This window comes from Lepisma saccharinum, chromosome 22 (genome assembly GCF_977018435.1).
Source record: "Lepisma saccharinum chromosome 22, izLepSacc3.1, whole genome shotgun sequence".
Taxonomy (NCBI): domain Eukaryota; kingdom Metazoa; phylum Arthropoda; class Insecta; order Zygentoma; family Lepismatidae; genus Lepisma; species Lepisma saccharinum.
The window spans coordinates 4,285,434-4,307,723 of record NC_139250.1 but is presented as its reverse complement, the minus strand read 5'-3'; the positions used below and the strand labels follow the sequence as shown (position 1 = coordinate 4,307,723).

Sequence of the window (22,290 nt, the reverse complement as noted above, 5' to 3'; positions counted from 1 at the left end):
GGAAGGGAGCAGTTGCTTCCCGAAACGTCGCTGGAGTTACCTCGATACTCGCAAAACATAAGTTAATATTATATATATATTATTGCTCTATAATACACCAATGTCTTTTGCGTATGTAATGCATTTTTCTGTATTATTGGAGGATGAATCGTGGTGCTAATGATGACTATGATACTACTATGTATCTTGAAATGTGAAATACTCTAATCAAGTTTTCAAAACATATTGATACAACATACTTCAATGTTTGATAGTATTGGCCATAGGCAGTTGTGGCGATTAGGGGCAGTTGCTCCCAACATTTTGCCACTGTACTTTCCCCCAGTTTTGGAATCCAATCGCCACCACTGGCCATAGGCATAATTTTTGGAGATAAAGAGGCATACTTTCCCCCAAATTTTCAGGTATTTTAAAATTTACAAGTTAAGGGCAGTTATGTTAACATGCTGGGGTCTGAGGTTCATGCTCTGTCCCTCCTCGAAAGTTAGGACATAAACCGAAATGAACCTGAGTAGACCAGAACGACATTCCAGTTCATGGCTATCTGGAACCTTCATGTTCAGTCTCATCACTAGTAACTGGAGACAAAAACAGGCAACAGTATGTTAACGAAAGTACAGTGTTCCATTTTGTGAAAATTCCCATTTTGAGGCCTCCTTAAGTTTACACTGCTGGTTGAGACGGACACCTTAGGACTCAAAATATAACATTCTTTGGTGTTGAACTGTCAACTGATTGTCACTTGTTCTCATTACTGAAACTGAGATAGAGAGGCAGTAATTCACCCAGTTGTTCGAGTAGAAATTGTTAGGTGGTGGGATGCTTGCTTGAGCCATTAAGGCTAGTTGAAGGGGTGATGCTTTGCATAATTTTTCTTGGCTGGGGGATACCACCCCCTTCTACTTTGAGCAGTGAATTCAACACAGAATGAACATAATACAATAAAATTAAACAGAAATTGTTTGGCAAAAGAAACATAAATTACTGTGATTGAAACTATCAAGTTTCCACAGTCCTGCAAACAAAAGTATCGATGAAAACATTCAAAATTTCCATCATGTTTATAAGCACAAAAAAACTATGTAGTTGCCAAGCAAAGCAACTGAACAGATTAAAATACCTGACTGCTGATTTTAGATATTATTAGAATAATTAAACCAAGAAGACTTAGGTAGGCAGGTCATGTGGCATGAATGGCAGGTGAAAGTTTACAGGATTCTTGTTGGAAAATCTGATGGTAAGAGACCTGTAGGAAGGTCAAGACGATGATAGAGGTATAATGTTGAGATGGACCTACAGGAAATCAGTAAGGATGTAAAAGATTGGATTGATCTTGCCCAGGATAGGGACAAATGGAAGGCTTGTGTTGCTGCAGTCATAAAGCTTCAGGTTTAAGAAGGCTACAGAGTTAATTAATTAGTTAGACTGCTGATTTAGAGCCAAACAACCATTTTCTTTATTATTATTGCTGTTTCAATTAAACCAAACATTTGCAATAGGCAAACAACTTGAGGCTTTATTGTTAATACAGCCATGAACATTTACAGAACAACATATAATCATTCAAGAATTTGGAGAACAGCTTTGGGTTCTTCACCAAACCAGAGGGTCACGTAGTGCCAAGTGAACCACATGTTCACAAGAATGAATGCATCCAGCAGGAATCTTTTTATGAACTGACCAGTATTCTTGAGTATTTCTGGAAATCCAGTTTCTCCCAAAGTTCTGTGTGCAGGGATCATGCCACCACATTTCTTGCAAATCGGTTTCAGATCAACCTTATCTTCAGGTGCTGAAACTGAAAAGACAAGCAATAATGATAGTAATTAATGCAGCGCTCGAAGTGGGGGGGGGGGGAAGTATCCCCAGTTCACATATATTCACAAAACATACCCCAACTGCTTCACTGCCACCGTGTTAAACCATAGGAGAATCCCACAGCAAACCTCAAAGCTCGATCAAACATTTCCCCAGGTAACATTTGCTAGAGTCCAGCGCAGATAATTCTGCCGTGCAATGCGCGACAGAACTAAAGAAGCAGTGTTGCTAATGGAGCAGATAGAAAAATCGCTGCGGTGCGCCGATGCACAGCTGTTACGTACAACAATAAAATTAGAGAATTCAGGTCTATCTAACGTTGAGTTTTAAACGTCATGCATTATACCAGGACTAGGATTAATATGTACTAACAAGTGGCTTTGTATGTAGCTACATACATATGGACTAAAAATTCGCAAAATATGAACTAACACATAAGTACAATTACCAAAAATTCTGCAAAGAAGACTTCTTCATACGATTCCTTATTTGAGTGATTTCAAACAAAATAAAAAAAATATATACGTATATATTATTTTTCATTGCATTAATGCACTGGTGGCGTTCTAACTTTTCACTCCCAAAACCCGTATACACTGGTATGGAACTGCAACGGCAGATAATAACATGCCAACGTGTTAAACCGCTACAATTGCACCATAACACTCCTCCTCAAACAGTATTATTATTTCCTCTCTGAGATCTGTGACAGTCGGTTGCCTTTGTTGTACATTTACAAAGGATGCCGGCTTCGACAACAATAACAAGTACATATACTGCCACTAGATGATAAGCTGCGCGGCTTTTTCTTTTGTTATGAACCAGGGCCGGCGCTAGTCATTTTGCCTCCCTGGGAGGTGGCAGTAGATGCCGCTCTATTTCGACCCCCCCCCCCCCCGGTCATTACGCAGCAACGGAAAATTGAAAATCAATATATTCCTAACTAAAACATCAAATATAAAATAAATAATGAGACTTCTTATGCTATTTCAATACTATTCAGCGCAAAAGAATATCTCGCTCGATCACAGTTTTCAATAGGCTTATTTTTTTCTTCTCTTCAAATTTTGCCGCTCGGTTCGCCCTCCCCTTCCGCCGGCCCTGCTATGAACTTGGTCACCCATCAAAGCATGGCAATTTTAACACAGAAAACAATATGTATCGCATTAAGCAGCAAAAATGACAGCCTCCTCTATGCAATTTCTACAAGAACACCTGCCGCAGCCAGAGTTGAATTGCTTAGAATTTCCCGAGCTTGGCTATGCAAGGTTTTTGATTTCAACTTCGACAGAACTGGAGGCATTATGGAATTTAACGTTCATTAGCAAACACACACTTTTACATACACACACGCAATACACGCACACAACGTCAAACCGGTCAAATACTTAGTATAAAATAAAAATATGGTGCTTCCAATCCAACAAAACTCACCGCCACTTTACCTGCTTTCCCCTTCCGTGACAGAAATAGTGCTTCATTATTACAGTTGGCAACACTAGTTACTAGCTAGCCAATGAACATGCACTGCATAAAAGAAGCAACGACTACGCCGTGCTATATTGCCACATTGCCGTCCCTGCTGACCGGTGGGAACCGCGAGCTGGAGCGCTGTTCAATTGTTTTCAATGAAGTTTGCGCGAGTGTGTCCAGGAATGGAATGACAATATGGCAACAATAGCGAAGGTTTTCGAGCAGGGTAGAACACGTGATGCTAAGAGAGAGGGAGACGAAACGAAAATTCGTTTCTACGCAACGGCAAATTTACGTGTGTGGCACTCTACTTCCAGCACTGGGTACAACAGAAATATAGAAGTAAAATAGAGCCAAAACAATATTCAAATGTAAGTCCAAAATTTTTAAGGTGACATTTTCCAAACTTCAAAGTCAAAAATAGATTTTTTAAAAATAATTCTTGAAGCTTTCCTGGCAGCAAATAATGAAGAGGTTTTCTTGGGCAATCAACCAGATGATTTCCAAATTCCTAATGGCATAACTCCAACCTCTGACGGGCAAGTGCCAACACCATGTCAAGATCTCATCAGACTTCATCAAGACCCTGCAGAGCATCAGAACTTCTCCCGGTGACCTTCTAGTTAGCTTCGACGTAGTATCGCTTTTCACCAGATTGCCTCTTCAAGATTCATTAAAACTGTTAGAGCAACACTTCGCACCAGACATCATCAGCCTCTTCAAACACAACCTACTTCAGCTACAAGTGCAGCTACTACGAACAGACCGACAGAGTGGCAATGGAATCCCCACTCTCGCCTGCAATAGCCAATTTCTTCATGGAGAACTTTGAACATGAGACACTCAGTTCAGCTCCACAGAAACCTGCTGTTTTTTACTGATATGTAGATGACACCCTTGTCATCTGGCCGCACGGTGAAGCAGTGCTACAAATGTTCCTGGATCATCTCAACAATCAGCATCCGAACAACAAATTCACCATGGATACGGAGGGCAATGGCAGCCTTCCGTTCCTGGACATCCTCATCACACGTAAACTGGACGGAACCTTACGACACAGCGTATACAGGAAACCTACCCACACAGACCTAAACCTTAACACCAAGAGTTTTCACCATCCAGCACAGCGACCAACTGTACTCTCGACATTGTTTCACCAGGTCATCATCAGCGATACAGAACACCTTCAAGATGAAATAAGACACCTGCATGCAGCTACAGTGAAGGCATCAACAAGACACTAGAGCGAGTAATGCACAACAAGAACAACAAACCCGGATCCCCCCGATAACCAAGAAGATAGCCATCATCCCATACACTGGAAACCTCTCCGCAGTCATCAGTCGCATTCTTTCAAAGCACAACATTAAGACGATCCACAAACTGCCACTGAAAGTCAGAAGCTGACTTTGAAATCCTAAAGATGACCTAGGACAGAAGACACCCAGGGTTTAACATATCATTTGCTTCTGCGGTAAAGCCTGCATTAGACAAACAAGGAGGACAATCGAACACGCTAGCTTAATCAAGAATTTTCATCCCGAAAAATCAGGGTTAGCAGAACATTCCATCCACGAGGGCCATAGAATTGACTTCACAACCACCAAGATCATCAACAAGTCATCCAATTACTGGGATCGTATTATCAAAGAAGCACGGGGAAAAGGAAAATCTCAACAGGGACACAAGACTAGAACCAGAAGAAGCTTGGTTAGCGATAGTCGACTGGGAGTGTGGATGTCATAGAGATGCCACCTGATTGGCCTGCCACCCCTCCTACACCAAATACATATAACCCTATCCTGACATATCTCTGCACTTCAATCCCTGAAGATGAGAGAGACGTTAGCTCTCGAAAGCTTGAAAGCCCAAGAAAACCTCTTCATTCAAATTTATTTTACTTTGCTTTTTCTACCACTTTTGAATAATTGCGAAGATGAGGATGAATGATGATCTGAAGAAAGAACACCCATGCACAGGCCAGAACCTGGAACCCTTCTTTTGGGAAGGAACTGTAATCCATGCACTGGGAGAACTGTATGCCCTCAACCATTCAGGGCCTGACAGTTGCATATGAAGGCACTGGATTGATTGTTTGATTTCTTGTTTTAAGTCCACTTTATGCACAAGAGGCTAATTGGGACTAGGTTTAATTTCAATTTGCCATCAAAATAGGTCTAGACTACTAGACATGGTGAAGCCTCACCCACACTTAACTGTTCCTCCATCGCATTCTGTTTTCTACACTAATTTTGCACTCTGATTCATGCCATCAAAATAGTTTTGCTAGAAAAGGTGGATCTACGGCAACTGCTAAATAAGCCTCCTGGCATTACTGCTCATACTGACAGCCACCATTGATCAGTTACAAAGAACTGACATTTAATTCCTCATGCATATACGAGGCATGGCTAGAAAAAAAAACAGATTGATGTTGCTGTTGACAAACAGCAAGCGCGTCAAGGTCAAGTGGTGCATGAGTGTATAACATGATATCCTGCCTATCGATTGTGTGATTTCCCAGGGTGCGCGGCACTCACTCCGCTGTAGCTTGTCGATGAAGTGAACCGTAAATGTTAAGTGTAAAAGTAGAACAGCGTATCAATGTGAAGTTTCTTATGAAACTCGGAAAATCCGCCACAGAAACTTGTGGTTTGTTGAAGGAAGTATTCGTAAATGAGTGTTTATCACGCACGAAAGTGTTTCAGTGGTTTCAAAGGTTTAAAGAGAGACGAAAAGTGATTGCGGACGACTCGTGTCCTGGACAGCCTTGCACGTCGAAAACGGAATCAAACATTGCAAATGTCAGTGAATTGATTCAAGAGGATCGTCGCTTGAGTATTCGAGCTATTGCAAAACAACCAACATTATTACATTAAGGTGCTTCGTGAGCGAGTAAAAAGACGTCGACCTGATTTGTGGAAAAGCAAGTCATGGATTCTTCATCAGGACAATGCTCCTGTCCACACGGCATTGTCAGTCAAGGCTTTTTTGGCCAAGCATGGGATCTCAGTGTTAGAACATCCACCCTATTCACCGGGTATCACTCCGTGCGACTTTTTTTTTTATTCCTAAAGGTCATATCAGCACTGAAAAAAAAACAGATTTACGACCGTAGAACCTGTGAAAACAAAAGTGACGGAAGTCATGAACATGGTTTCAGAAAGTGATTTCCAGCACTGGTTCCAGAAATGGAAGATTCGTATGGAGCGGTGTATGGATAGTTCAGGGGAGTACTTTGAAGGGGATAATGTTCGCATTGTACAAAATTACCAATAAAAGATTTTGTAGCAACAGTCTGGTTTTTTTCTAGCCACACCTTGTATCTGTCTTAGACACTTACCTAAAGGTTGGAGAGAACGTTTGGCTAACATAATGTTCCTTGGAGAAGTTAGAGGGTGCAGTTGATTAACAGCTGCAAGAGATAAACATGGTTCGAATTAACGAATTAAAAGTTTTGGGTGCGTCAGCACTTTTGGGCCACTTTGTACCCTTCAATGTATGCAGGGAAATGTCCCCTTACCTAAAATTCTGACTTAAAAAGGTTAAAACAAGGGTGTAAAAAGCCCCTTGGGAAAAATTAAAAGAGCAAAGTTGTAAAGGGACCTGCACAGAAACACATATCAAACATGGTTTGTTAGAAAAGCACTGATAATTCTAGAATTGGATAACAGATAGCTCTGTAGTAATGGCATAAACACCATTGGGTATGTTGGAACTGAGATCCTGTCTGCCTCTGTTGAGTATATCTGGATGCTAGATTATGGTAAGAACCAGCTGGGAAAGAAATGTTTTCCTTTGGTGTTATCATGATTTCCCTCACATATGCTAACATTAGCATACAATTCATGATCTTTCTTCATAATCCAGTGATTAGGATACAAGAAAAGAACAGGAGTTCTGGTGGAAGTATTCTTACACTAAAAGAATGGCTTTCTCAACATTTGATCTGCCCCATCCTCTGCATGTGTGTCATTAACTACAGAGCTATGTTCACAATTTATAATCGTATAATTTCTGTCCTAGGATAAAATTCGATTTTGGTTACTTATCATCACTTCTCTGCCACTTTTGGCTAATCACAACGATGAGGATGAGTGATGATATGATGAAATTTAATAAAGGGACACTCACAAAGAACACCCTTGCCAAGGCTGGGATTCGAACCCGGAACCCCTAGTATTGTAGCAGACTGTGCTAACCAATCTGCCATGGAGGCTGGCTGTCTCAGAATAAAATAAGGGGTGTAACTCCAACCATCTTCAGTTCAAAGCTTATTGGAAAAACCCATGGCTTATAAAGACAAAATAATAATAATAATAATAATAATGGAAGAAAAAGTCAAATTAGCTTTCCAGTAGTAGCTACCACCTGACAAGAAATATTAACATTAAGAAGGGGAGGGGGAATTTATCCAATTTTTTCTAGCTGGGGGTATTCCCCAACTTCAAGTACTGGTGTTTGCCATTACAAGACTTTTATTTTGTCACTGTAGGCACAGATTATAACCTAAATGAGTGGGATCGTTTCATCATTGTATTTTAAAGAGTATAGACTATTTACCTGATACTGTATGATGATGCTTTCTGAAAAGGCTCTTCCTTGATTTGTGGGTTTCTGTTCTACTCGGGTATACATGTTCAGATGACGAGACTGAAAATATATAAGATAAGATTTATTTCATCCATGAATCACTTATTTGAAAAACTCAATATGTTGACCAAGGCAGAAAATTTATTTTATTATAAAACATAAACTAAACGTAACGTTTCAACTTTCTAGCAAAGGTCTTCTTCAGACTCTGCACCAAGTACAAATGTAACAAGGTACAAAACAGGATGATATATATACACAAAAATTACTCCCCTCCAGACTATTAGAAAGTTGTTTTCCTGGAACATTCTAGAAGGTGGCCTTCCCTTGTCAACTGTACTTTCACATGACAGGCGATTAAGCTAAACATTTTCTTTCATCTGGAATGTGGTTGGACTCTTTATCTCACGCTCTTTTTCCTTTCTTTCTTTCTTCCTTCTTCTCTCCTCTTTCTCTCTTGTCCTTTCCACTCTTTCTAACACCTTCTTCCATTCTTTGTTTATCTTCAGTCCCCTATTCCAGTTCATTGTGTCTTCTTCACCTTTCTTCTCTATTTCCTTGGCTTCCTTCCATTTTCTCACTAGCATTCTCTTCTCCCTTCCTATCTGCTTAGCCTCACTCCACTCTATGTCATGTCCTGTTTCTCTCATGTGTTTAAATATCGCATTTCTCTCTCTCTTAAGTCATACATCATCCCTATGTTGTTTCAACCTGTCTTTCAGCCTCTTTTTCGTTTCTTCTTCAATGTCAATGTAAACGTGTGTTAACAGTATGTTAGGGGGGGGGGGGGTGAAAGAAAACTTTTGTATGGACTGCTACATTAAATAAGATAAAGTAAGCCACAAGAGTAATACAATTCTAGCAGCATATTTGCAGTGGTGCAGCAGTGTAAGGTTCCATTTATGAATTTGATTTTTGTAGGATGTTGCATCCGACAAACATCGTAAACTACAAAAATCCTTATTCTGGGACATCCAAGGAACATCAATCAATAAGATAGCAATGCATGCGATTATTTTCGGATATTGTTGTTGTAGTTCATTGAATTGGTGTTTTAAGTCCACTTTATGCACAGTAAGGCTAATCTGGACTGGACCTACAGTTTAAAGTGGGATCCGAACCACTATGAGCCTCCACCGGGTATCGAACCTGGGACCCCTTGATTACAAGGTGAGGATGCCACCACTGCGCCATCGGAGAGGCCCTCGGATATTGCATATGACAAATTTATTTATTTAGCAGAACATTCCAAATACAGCATTAGCAATTTTACATTGGAATGTACTTAACACCAGATTGATTGATTGATTGATTGATTGATTTGGTGTTTTTATTCCACATTGATCTTGCGGTGAACACATTTTATGAAATTATTGATGACATATTTAATGAATATGTCTCGCGCTTCAATACAGCTTCCAAAAAATCCTATCCATGTTGGTTCACGAGAGAAATTATCAAAGACCTGAGAATCAAATCCCATCATCATAAAAAATGGAAACGAAACGTAAGGAACGTGGCATATCACCAAAGTTCAAAGCCTTAAGAAATAAATTAAAATCTGATATTAGAAAAGCTTACCAAAATTACTTGGTCAATTGCAAAGCAAGCCTTACTCAAGATACAAATCAATTTTGGTCATTTATCAAAAATCAAAGACAGACCTCCCCGGTGCAACCAACGAAATATAATGATAAACCAATAGACAACGACAAAAATATCCAGGATATATTTGCAAAACATTTTGAATCTGTCTATTCCACAGAACCGTCTTCTTACAAAACTCCTCAGGCGAACACAAACTTGAACATGCATCTTAGTATGTTAAATTTTTCGGAAATCTCACTTGACGAAATCGAGCAAGCCATCAAGAAACTGAAACAGAAAAAGGCAGCTGGCCCCGGCTCAATTCCTACCTACGTAATTAAAGGATGTTCGGAAGTGCTTAAGTTCCCACTCCACACTCTTTTTAACCTAGCCTTAAAAACATCAAAATTTCCTACAACAACAGAAATCTGCCCAATTCCGAAAGCTGCTAATAAGGCAGATATATATGTAATTTCAGGCCAATTGCAAAGCTATCAGCTTCTGCAAGACTTCTAGAGCAAATAATATGCAATCATATATATTCTCACGTCAGACCTATCCTCTCCACTTAGCAGCATGGATTTGTGCAAATGCGCTCAACTGTCACCAACCTTGTTGAACTAATGAATTACATTGCATCTAGTATAGATAACAAAGGACAAGTTGACGTTCTATTTACAGACTTTTCAAAAGCCTTTGATACAGTCCACCACAACACCCTAATGATGAAATTAGCCAACATAAGCCTTTCACTTCTACTCGTACGACTGCTCGCTTCGTACCTACAGAATCGCCGACAATATGGCATGTACCAAGGCCACAGGTCCACTTATTACACAGCTCTGGAGTCCCACAAGGATCAAACCTTGGCCCCTTATTATATTTAATTTGCATTAACAACTTACCAGATGTGCTCCTAAACTCTGAAAAACTTATTTTTGCCGACGATGTAAAAATATTTTAAAGAAATAAAAAAACAACGGTAACTGTAACCAATTGCAAGAAGAACTTGATAAATTACTTAATTGGTGCGAAAATAATAAAGTTAGTCTTAACCTCAAGAAATGTAAAGTAGTGTCATTTACGCGTAACAGGTGTCCGATATAATACTCATATAACATCTTGGTGTGGTAATTCTAAGAGAGAATACCTTTACCGATCTTGGACTCACTTTCGACCAATCACTAAGCTTTCAATCACACATTGCACGTATCCTCAGCGAAGCCCATAGAAACTTAGGATTCATAATGAGAATGGGTAGCCAATTCAGAAAGAGGGAAACTTTCTTGTTTCTGTACTATGCGTTTGCGAGATCGAAACTTCAATATGCCTCAGTTGTTTGGGACCCTCTAGTCAAGAAAGAAATAGACAAAATAGAGAAACTTCAAAACAAATTTTTGAGGTACCTGTTATTTAAACTCGGTGGTGAATATCCAAAGTTCCCTCGGGTAACACGTTGCGTGAAATGTTGAGTGTTCCGTCGCTCGAAAAAAGAAGACAACATGCATCAACTGACTTTCTTATCCAAACTTGTCAACGGAAAAATAGATTCTCCAGCTCTACTCTCACAACTAAACTTTTATATTCAAAATGCTATTTTAAGACCCAGAATAATCTCTTTAAAACCTCGCATGGAAGAACCAACATGGCAGAAATGGAACCCCTGAGGAGAATGTGCAAGTTGTTCAACTCAGTGTCTAGTAATAACCCTAGTATCGATCTTTTCAGATTTAAAAGTCATTGTATTCTGTGAACACTGTATATAAACAGGACACAATGAAGGTTGTTATGTTCATAATCTCACCCTAAATTAAACAATATCTACATTTTTTTCTAACCTTATTTAATATAAAATACTGTTTCAATTTCACTGTCGTATGTTTATCTTTGTGTCTTATATGTTCAATTTGTATTACTCAATATATCTATTACACTACTACTATTTACATGTATATAAGCTGATTATCTCTGTATAACTTACTACAAATATAAGTGTATGAAATCAGCAGTAGCATAGCATCCTAGTACGCCCATATGAACAGCGTTCCCGGATTTAAAATTTTAAAAATGCATAAATGCTGTAAATATAAAGTAAAACGTGACTAATTATATACATGTTTAAGCATTTGGCATTATAAAAGCTATTTTCTCGATCTGTGTACAACGCTCCACTAACAGCTCTCATTGTAGCATTTCTCTAATGTCTTTGCTTGCCGGACGCCGGCTAGGTTTGGTGTACAGGACCATGCCTGCCTGGAGGCAGAGAGGAGGAGGGAAAGCTTGTGGCTTGGATCTCTATAGCACGGGCAAAATGCTCTCTCCATACGCTGGCGTATGGAGCAACTGATTGGTTCTAGTGGCCATGTGACCTTTCCTGCCTTCCGATTCAAGGGGCTGTACTTCTGATGCAGACGACAGAAGTAGAATTCCTACCCGGTTTTTCGTGCTCGTGCCCATAGACAAACCTCGTGCTTCTGCTCGTGCTGTGTGATGCTACAATACGCAACATTGACTGACGTATCTTTAATGACCACTGCATTGTGTAATTTATCGCAAGAACAGTGAAGTGCATTAAAAACTAAAATAACAAAACAGTTTTTGTCAAACAAGTTGATAAAGTCCTCGTGGTAGAAGTTTAGCCTGTGGCTGCACTACCACCTAACCCGCAAAACTATTTCTTTTAAAAAATATTTTTTCGTTATTATCTAACTGCCTAATATTGTGCCAGTGGAAATGTTTAGCATTTGTTTCAAAACTCTTAACATCGTATGATCTCTTGACAAAATTATTTTAAAATATTTATTAGCATTCTCAAGATGCAATAAACAGTGGTCTGAAACTCTGAATTACGTTAGGCACTGTTACGTCAGTAGTGTGTATGATTGTTGGATCATCCACCCACCTTTGTGTCAGAATGTTTTGCACAGCGTGCTAAGATGCCAGAGGTTTCCAGTTCGAATCCCGGCCTACGCATGTTTGTTCTTTGTGAATGTCTCTTAATCAACTTCATCAATATCGTCACTCATATTCATATTTGCGATTAGCCAAAAGTGGTAGAAAGCGAAGTAAAATAAACCAAATCAATCAATAGTTGTATCATCCACAACAATGAAGTCTACTGTAGTTCTAGAGGCGCTTGTGATTCAGGTAGGTTTTTTTAATTACTTGCATCATGCCGAAAGGTTTCCTTGATTATAAAATACTGTTTTGCTACACATGTGTTACGTGTGGAGCAAAATACTGCGAATGGTGCTGTGTTTCTGACTTGAGCTATCTAATTAAAAATGGTATAAAACACCAGTGCTCCAAGCATTTGTTGCACACTGAGGCATCTTATTTTCTAGATAAAATAAGCATGGATCATGTTTTATTGGAACCCGGCTGACTTCGTGTAATAAACACAATGAGATTGTGATTTTAAATAGACAATACATATGTTGGTTAATTCCATAAGTAAACTCTTAAGAAGAAAAAAAAAGGCCTACCCTTCCTTCAGACTTGGCGTTCCCATCCGAAATGCTCATGCTACGCCACTGGAAATCAGTCATGTTTAGAGTATGTTGTAGATTGAAATGTCATATTTCTCAATAGATTTAATATTATTTTTGTATTACTTTATTGTTTACATAATACTCTGTAAACACTGTAATTGGGCATGTGCCTGTGTGTTCGAAATAAATAAATAAATAAGGCTAACCAGGACTGAACCTACAGTTTGAAGTGGGATCCGAACCACTATGTGCCTCCACCGGGTATCGAACTCGGGACTCCTTGATTAGCCTACAAGGCAACGACGCTACCACTTTTTATTATATATTTTTTTAAAGGAAAGCCCCTACGTGACAGCCTTCCTCACACATTCATATCATACATATCAATTTTTCTCAATTCTCATTTTTTATCAGGACAGACGAACACAAACATCCAAGTCCTAGCCGGCTCTGTTTATGCATGTGATTTTTGTCAGATGTCGCAGTCTGAAGACATTCAACAAAAAATAATTCCATAAGAGTGCATGCATGTGATTTTTGTCATATGCTGTAGTGAAACATTTTGTCAAAGTTCGACATTAGTTGGACAGCGATACTCCGCAAAAAAAATTGCATGCACCAATGCAGCCTAAATGTATGTCTGACAAATGCTGTACCACGACATTCAACAAATTTTAGGGTTGCAAAGCATCCTTATTTGTTTCCATGCTCCCTCAGAATGTCCGACAAAACTGCATTTTGTCCGACAACTATCGGACAGGAGCACAGTGGTGGTGCGCTCCTACCCAGCCCCCCCCCCATCCCCTCCATCTATTGACAGCTTTGTCCCCTTACTACTCCCATACAGATAAGAAAAAAATGAAAATTCAATGTTTTTCATGTAATATTTATAGGCTTATCAATTTTTCTCTGCCCCTCCGGAAATTTCTCTCTCCCCCCTTCCCCATCACCATCACTGGTGTCTGGCACCGTGGTTGTGCATAAAAGAGACCTAAAAGTTGATGACGAGACTTGACAAGATTTCCTGCTCCAATGCCGCACTTCATAACGGCATCTAAAAAAAAATGTCAATCAAGACAAAATTCCCTGACATTTCCCTGACTTTTTTTTTACCTCTCAAAGTCCCTGACTTTTCCCGGTTTTCCAGGTCTGTCGCCACCCTGATTCAGTAATTAAATAATTAACAGGAAGTAGCTTCAGTCGAAATTACATGATACTATTGAAAAACTGTTTACCTTTTCTAGGGCTTAAATTTCCAGGACTCTCTTCTACATCACCAGAATAATGATTAATCTCAGCATGCACTTCTAGATGTTCTTCATCTACAAAGAAAAAGTATTATTATTATTTTCAAATCACTTGAATTTCTTAGTGAGATTTCACACCAGTGACAAGTGACACACAACAGGCAACAAGCAACACGTGTTGCTTAGAAGCAAACTATTAAGGAGAGGAGATACAGTTAAGCACCATGTGTACATTTATTTTAATATCGTCGGAATGGGCAATGCTACTGAAGAAAAATGTGGGGATACAAGAAGAGTATGAATTTCTCCACATGTGGCAGGTCGAAGAATTTTTCAAAGTTGATAAGCTAGATACGACCTGTAAAAAATATGATGAATAAGAATTTTCGGAATCCCTTGTATTCCTTACGGGGAATCAACTTCAACATCAAGTTATGGTTCATCAAATGGAAGTTTCAACTTTTCTGCTGGCCAATCACTTCTTCAAACTGCCCTCTTCCCGTTGATATCATTTTCTATTCCATCAGAAGTTTGATATTCCCAAGTTAACAAATCAAAAAATACTCCCATATGCCCAATGCATTTCTCCTTGCCTCCTGGCAGTGTTGCCAAACATGATGCACATAAAAGAGCTAAATTTCACCTGAAAGGGAGTTAAAACTGACTTTAAAGGAGCTAGATTTACGAAGTGCTTCCTAGAGTAATGTTAGTTGTCAAAGGGGTGGGGCGCTGCTATTACCGTTAACTCTAAATTGATGACAATTTATTCTTAGTTTTCACCATCTAGATCGAGCTGCATCACCCATCTCATGGTCGTAAGAAATTTAAAATAAAGGATTCCCTGATAACAATATTATGCCAATTTCACGTCAACACGGCGCTATAAAAAAAATAGAGGGGATGGGGCGATGCAGCCAATATAACAATATCATGTCACGTGCAAAATGTACAATCATGGCAAAAGTTGGTCTATGTGGGCCGGAACAGTGATGGTATTATAGTGAGGAGTGAGGCACGGGGGCAGGCACCCCAATTCACAGGCAAACGAGAGCACAAAAGAGCCAGATCTGGCTCCAAGAGAGCTAAGTTGGCAACACTGACTTTGAGGGAAAAGCCAGGCAGAGACTGTCTCGCATGCCCTTAATAATCAATGCAACCATTCGAATAGAAGAGGTACAGCAAACTGCACGTGTCGCTTGGACTCGGTCGTTTTCTCAGTACCGTGCATCATGTCGCCTGATATTTGCGCATGCGCAGTAATGAATGTCTTGCTTTAGACTGAATGTGTGTTGTCTAACTATATGGTGATGAGCTGACTTCAACAGAAACTTTCCATGTTGTGAACCAAAATGTCAGCCTTACTTCCACGTATTACACCCTGGACTGCATTTTGCAGACAAACGAGGCTCTGGCACCTGGATTCATGACCAGTATAATTCTCTATGCAGTTTGTGTGCTGTCCATTGTGTTTGTATGAATGAATGAATGAATTAAAATTTTTGGGTATGTCATCACTTGAGGCCATTTTGCAACCTTCAATATATTCGGGGAGATATCCCCTTACCTAAAATTCTGACTCTAAATGAAACATTAAAACAAGGAGCGTAAAATGCCCCTTCGGAGAAATTAAAAGTGCAAGGGTGTAAAGGGACCTGCACAAGACGAATACAACACATTAAAAAGTCAGAATCACTAAAAGCATTCTCGGAGACTGTGGAAGAGGCAACTCTTCTCAAAAAGATAAAAACACATGACAAAACATCATTGTCATCGCCTAACAGGGATGACAAACGGCTGGAAAGATTAAAAACATGTCGGAGGAAAGATTGGCACATTCAATAAGAATATGCCGAACACTAAACAATATCACAAATATGACACATCGCAGGGTCCAGTCCTTGCAGTAAGTGACCATGTGTTAGATGGCTGTGTCCAATACGAAGTCGGGTAAGAAGAACTTCTTCACGACGAGAGGGACGACACGAGGAATGCCAAGCACCAATGGTGGGCTTAAAAGCATGAAGCTTGTTCCCCGTTTCTGCATTCCACTTTTCCTACCAAGTGTCAAGAAGGTTACAACGAAACACATTCTGCAGGTCGCTAGCTGGCAGCAGGTGGACGAGAACGTTGCCATCTGCATCAGCAGACTAGGCGACAGCATCGGCTGCTTCGTTCCCCTGTATGCCCACGTGACTGGGGATCCAACAGAAGCAGATATCAGCATTGGCAGATAAAGACGCCCATTGTGTTTGTGATTTCTTATCACCTTTCATCCTCATCTTCACAATTAGCCAAAACTGGCAGAAACGCGAATTAAAACAATTCAATCCAGCAGAAATTTTTCAATACGAAGTTCTGCTATTGCCAGAGAGTTAAGCCACACACACAACATATTGCAAGGAACACATTTCAGCTCTGTGTGTCCGACTGCAGGTGACTACACATTAAACTTACCGTTGGATGTTGTTTCAATAGGTTCATCATAGAGGGCCGGTGTCTTACAGACAGTTTCCAGGTCTTCATTTACTTCTCCATCATAGAAATCCATTGGTTCCCCATCAAAGCTGTTGCTCCTCTCGTCCTTTGGTAATTTTGAGGCAAGCGACTCTGGCCTCCCGGGATACCTGTGCACGTCTTCTGTTTGAGGGCTTCTACGGGAGTAAGGCTCCGGGTCACTCTGCCAGAAAGAAGGGAATGGCGAGAAGGATCGATGTTTATGCTTCCACATTTTATACTCCTGCAAGTTACCAAAAATCAATAAGCTCATTTGGATGTTTTCTGCTAAAAGAATTGCATACATGTTTTTAAGATTTTTAAGAGATCATCAGTTTCGGATGCTTAATTTCGTATGGTTTTACTTTTCCTTTAGTTTTATACTGCTATAACTTTGCCCAAGACAACGATCAGCATGTCTACAATTTCATAAAATCAAAATTCCCAGACTTTTCCAGGATTTCCAGATGAAGAACAAAATTTTTCCAGACTAAAGCCATTAGGACAATGCATGCATATTTAAACATGTGTAAGAAGGTCCCTGCATTATGAAATATTATATCATATAAAAATGTCATCTGGAGAACTAATTGCAACAGAAATTAAGCATACTGTCTCCATAGTAAAAATGTGATGAATCCGATTTTGAAGAGTTTACCACTATCTGACCTGCACCAAAAATTCACCTTCAAAATTTAAAGAAATATCATCTTGAAAACGGTGAATTGTACACATAAAGTGAAGATAACCAAAATGAAAGAGCAGAAAATTTTATAAATTATGTTTTTTCTTTGACAGACCCAGCTGGAATTTTCTATTGATTCCAATTGAAATTTCAGTTGGATTGAATTGGTTTCAATTGGAATGAATCGGATTCTATCGGATGCCTAATACAGGATCGGAATGTATTGGTTTCAATCGGAATCTCAACTGAAACCAATTGAAAAATCAAGACAATTTCCAATTGGTGAATTGTATCCAAATGTAAGTTTGTATATATTGTAGAATCAATATGTTATAAATTCATTTATTGACTCAAAGCATACATACTTTAATTCTTGACACCACATTCCCTGTGATTTAGAAGTTCTTTGGAAAAACACACACTTAAACTGAATTTGCTCTGAATTCTAATGCATACTACTGAAGTCAGATATATCTTAATAAATACCTAACAAGAACTCTTTCTTAAGAACCAACTTAACCTTAAAGAAGTTATAGTAGTTGGAAATAATGTTGACTTGGTGTTTTAAGTCCACTTTATGTACATTAAGGCTAATTGGGACTCGACCTACAGTTTGAAGTGGGATCCGAACCACTATGTGCTTCCTCCGGGTATCAAACCCGTGACCCCTTGATTACAAGGTGACGATGAGTTGAAATAAATGTTCATATTAGTTCTTGTTCTTGCAATATGAAATTTCCATGGTTATTCTTATGTGTATGTAATGCAATTGGAAAAACGATCAATCTTTTGATCAGCTAAGTCCATCTCAACAGTGTTTTGTTTGTTTATCACTTTTTCAAGAGTTGTGGGTCAGATTCTTTGTTTAACCTAATTTGTTGCTGTTTTTGCATGTATAAAGGAAGAACAACATGTCAATTTATGACTGAAGCAGCATATTTTTCGATTTTATATAGCTGTGTTAATCACGATGAAGCTACAGAGTTAAAAACGTGTTCATATATTTGAAAAAGTTTTGTATGTGAAAGTTATTCTAAGTTACAAATTCCACATGCTTTACCAGAAATTTATTCTAGTTTTATATGATTTCTGCATTGCATTTACAGTTGTATAGATAAGAATTTTTCATAAGCAATATATTGAAAACAATAAAATACTTTCCAATAGAAACCAATTCATTACAATTGACCAATCGGTTCCAATAATGTGTCTAAAAACTCATATTGGCTATCGGAACCAACGGGAGAAATTTCCAGTTCGGGAGCTACCTTAACTCTTAATTGAGGAAAGATTTAAATATTTTCTTTAATTTTTAGAATTAGTGTAAATGTTTGTTGTTGAGAAGAAATTTCTCCACATACTAGGTGTTTCTGCCAGGGAACCAAAAATGTCCATTAGGGAAAATTTCACTGCATTTACTTTTCTATACTTACAGTGCAGTAAGGAGTGATAAACGAATTGTAAGTTGGATGCTGCCAACTGCAACAATAGTTATAAAACCATCATCACAATCTCTAATGTTCTTTGCAACCTCTAAAAGGGCAGCAACATATCCATATATATATATATATATATTTCACCTGAAATATTCACAAATGATACAAGGGTGAGGACAGAATATTGAAGTCTAAGCAATCAAAGACCAAACTTCAAATTCTATTTTTGTATTTTCTGTCGAAAGGCAGGGAGGGTTACAAGAACCACTTAAACCAATCAGTGTGGTCCAGTTGCCATTGTAAGGGTATCCTGTGTTGCCAAATTTATGCATGATAGCAAAAGTTTTTGAAACAGGTGGCATAGGGACCCAACAAGCCTGGGCTAAGCTTAAGGGTCACTCACGATAGCAAACAAGTTGGTCTCCGATTTTCTCTCTCTCTCTCTCTATGAACTGCAAGGGAAGGATGCATGTTAACAAGTGTCATTTACAACTCAACAAAAAACAGGTGCCTGATAACACCACTTTTTGCCAAGGTGGATTGATTTAAATCGGGTGATTTTCCTTTTAATCACTAATTTAAATGTTTAAATAAATCATTTATAGAATAATGTACATAAGGATTTTGTAGATATCAGAATCACTTTTGGTGAATGCACATTAATCTTGTAATAATTTAATGCTGTTTATTAGGCTCTACGGAAGAAAAAGAAAGAAAACAAAATCTTGTGTACTGATGGAGTGAAGCTCATACAAAAGGAAATTTAATATGTACACTGTGAACACACATTTCTCTTATTGAAAATTCAATACTTTTTATAGGCAAAAATAGCGAACATTTTGTGTAGAAAAATATACAAAATAGAAATTATGTTAAACTGTAAATAGTGTCATTATCATTAAATTGTAAATAAACATGGCACCTGATATTTTGCAAATTATCATTGAAAAATTGCCAAAATTCAGCTACAAAGAATTATTTTAAGTTACAGTTGTAGAGTATATCCATGTTTTATTTTCACTGGAAGAAAAGTTACTGCAATTATTATAGTTTGATTAACACACTAAACAAACATTTCCATAGTAGATCAGGAATATAAAAATGTACATTTACATATAATTTTTATTTGCTTTAATCAAACTGTTCAAATATTTTACAGGGCCGATTACTAGAAAGAGTCTTTCTATAAAAACATAGAAGCAATTTTAAGCATGTTTTTTTAAAAATTGATTTAACCCTTAAATGCGCAATTTTTTGTATTAAGCTGATAATTTTTTATGTTAATTTTTATGATGTTGGAATCACTGAAATAATAGTTAAAAAATTATATGTTGTAAATTTAATGTTTTATTGACATTTTATTGAACTTTGCATATGTGCAAAGCTGCACGTTTAGGTTACATTTTCACATTTAATTGAACTTTGCATATGTGCAAAGCTGCACGTTTACATTACTTTTGCATATACATTGCAGTTCAACGTGTAGTGTAAAATGACATAATTATTACATATTTGATAAGATTCAATACATATAATATTCTGTCCAGACATATTAAACCCTGCTCACTACTCATGGAAAACCTTGAAGCCATTTTTTTCTTTGTTGAAGCATAAATTAACCGTACACTTTTCACAGGCTACATATGTATATCCTCTGGAGTTAGTGTATTTACAAGTTGTCCTTATCTCTTTCCATTGAGGCCTGTGAGCATGCAAGTCCTTTCTAATTTCTTTACTTGGTAGAGTTACTTTGTATTTGACACACCGTTCATCACCAATGTTAGTACATCTTGGTCTGCCTCTTTTTGACTATTTGGTCCAATTCTGCACAGAGTGTTTGCTAATTCAACTCTGAATTGCTTCTGTGTCAGAGTATTCCCATTTGTTTTAGAGTGGACTTTCTGCTGCAAAGTCCAAGCATTTATAATTGTAATGTCCACAATGTGATAAAATAATCAAAAGTACCACTTTCGAGATTTCATTTTTATTCGAGTTCTTCCTATGTTACTGTCCAGGATATCAACATTTCCCATGTGCTTGTTGTAAACAGACACAACTGCTGGACATTGGACCTGAATGTGCTCCTTCTTTATTTTCTCATACCTCTGAACTAATTGCTTGGGTTCTTCACCAATGAATGTTGAAAGCAATGCAACATTGCTATTATCCTTGAATATAACTGGAGATCTCTACAGAATCAACATTTGCACATAACTCCCGAGAGAGAATCCACGAGGATGCTTCTTCATATCTTCGTCCTTTGGAAATGTACAGTTTGATATTCTGTTTCTCTGAATAGTGCCTACACACTGAATTCCTCTTTTATGAAGGTATATTGCAAGGTCCAATGAAGTGTAAAAACGATCTAAGTACAATTTATAATTTTTATAATTTGGTATTTATTTTGCCAATCTTACAACAACATTGCCACTTGCACCAATGTCAGGTTCAGACTGAAGCCTAAACTTTGGATCAATGACCTTATATCATCAGCCGTGAGTATCTTATTTTTCAGTTCCTTCCCATGTGTGTGATGATCCATTGCTAGTTCACAAAATCAAAAAAGAACAAGAAAATAATACCATAATCGAAGAGCACTGTATGCTCCAACACCGACATGCCTTGTTCTGAAAAGGAAGCTGAACGCACAGCTTTGCAGATATTCAAAGTGCATAAAAGGTAGTAAAAATCAAAAACAATGAACAATAATGCCCTGCTCTATAAATAATTGGCGAGGTAAACAACAATGTTAACCATAGAAAAATTGCCAGGATTGCATGTTGAATACTATTCCGACAAATGCGGCACCGTGTACATCAAAGAACACAACAATCAAAACTTTGCACCTGAAGGTAAACATTGTTTAATTATTGACTCAGTGTATGCTTTTTGATAAAAGTTGGTAACAACTATTGAATGTCGGCATCTTCAAATGTCTAACACTATCACGTGAAGAGAACTGAACGAAAACCGGAAGTTTTATGGGTAAAGACAGCTTTGCATATGTGCAAGGGTTAAGGGTTACATAAAAAATCCGATTTAAATAAAAAAGATCATCAAAAATGATTTTTTAAATAAATATCATGATTTTTATCCACCCTGCTTTCTGCACATGGAAACTTCCATATTGGAAACAAGTCTGGGTTTGATCTTTGATTGTATGGGCTTCAGTACTAATCAAGTTCTCAGAAGTGAAGTGGTGAAAGCAAATTTATCATTTAATATTTTTTCACTTTGCATCAAATTTTTAACAAGTTAACTTCCTAGAATTCAACACACCTCAAATGCTCACATGGCCAAAACACTACACATTAAAATTTTAAGACTGAGAAACTTACGGTTGGTACTCCTGCTGGTATTTTAATTCAGGCATTACTCTTTGGGGTACTACAAGTTGCCTAGTTAAGGTGCTGCATTACACCATGTTTGTTGGGTATGTGAAACATTTTGCATCAGTAACAGAGAAA

The 22,290-nt window shown here is 38.1% G+C and overlaps 1 protein-coding gene across 3 annotated transcripts; it reads right to left on the bottom strand.

The window, feature by feature from the left end:
* Positions 1 to 1,520: 1,520 nt before the first annotated feature.
* On the bottom strand, positions 1,521 to 22,290 carry LOC146004677 (uncharacterized). Of its 3 annotated transcripts, none has more exons than XM_083143601.1 (6): positions 22,162 to 22,290; positions 16,664 to 16,946; positions 14,198 to 14,284; positions 7,855 to 7,944; positions 6,635 to 6,706; positions 1,521 to 1,798 (listed from the first exon to the last, which is right to left on the bottom strand). In XM_083143601.1, the coding sequence occupies exons 2-6, from the start codon at positions 16,935 to 16,937 to the stop codon at positions 1,560 to 1,562; spliced, it is 762 nt and encodes a 253-aa protein (XP_082999727.1). In that variant the 5' UTR covers positions 16,938 to 16,946; positions 22,162 to 22,290; the 3' UTR covers positions 1,521 to 1,559. The 3 variants fall into 3 exon arrangements, with proteins under 3 accessions (XP_082999727.1, XP_082999728.1, XP_082999730.1); XM_083143602.1 differs by lacking the exon at positions 22,162 to 22,290 and adding an exon at positions 17,753 to 17,812; XM_083143604.1 differs by lacking the exon at positions 6,635 to 6,706.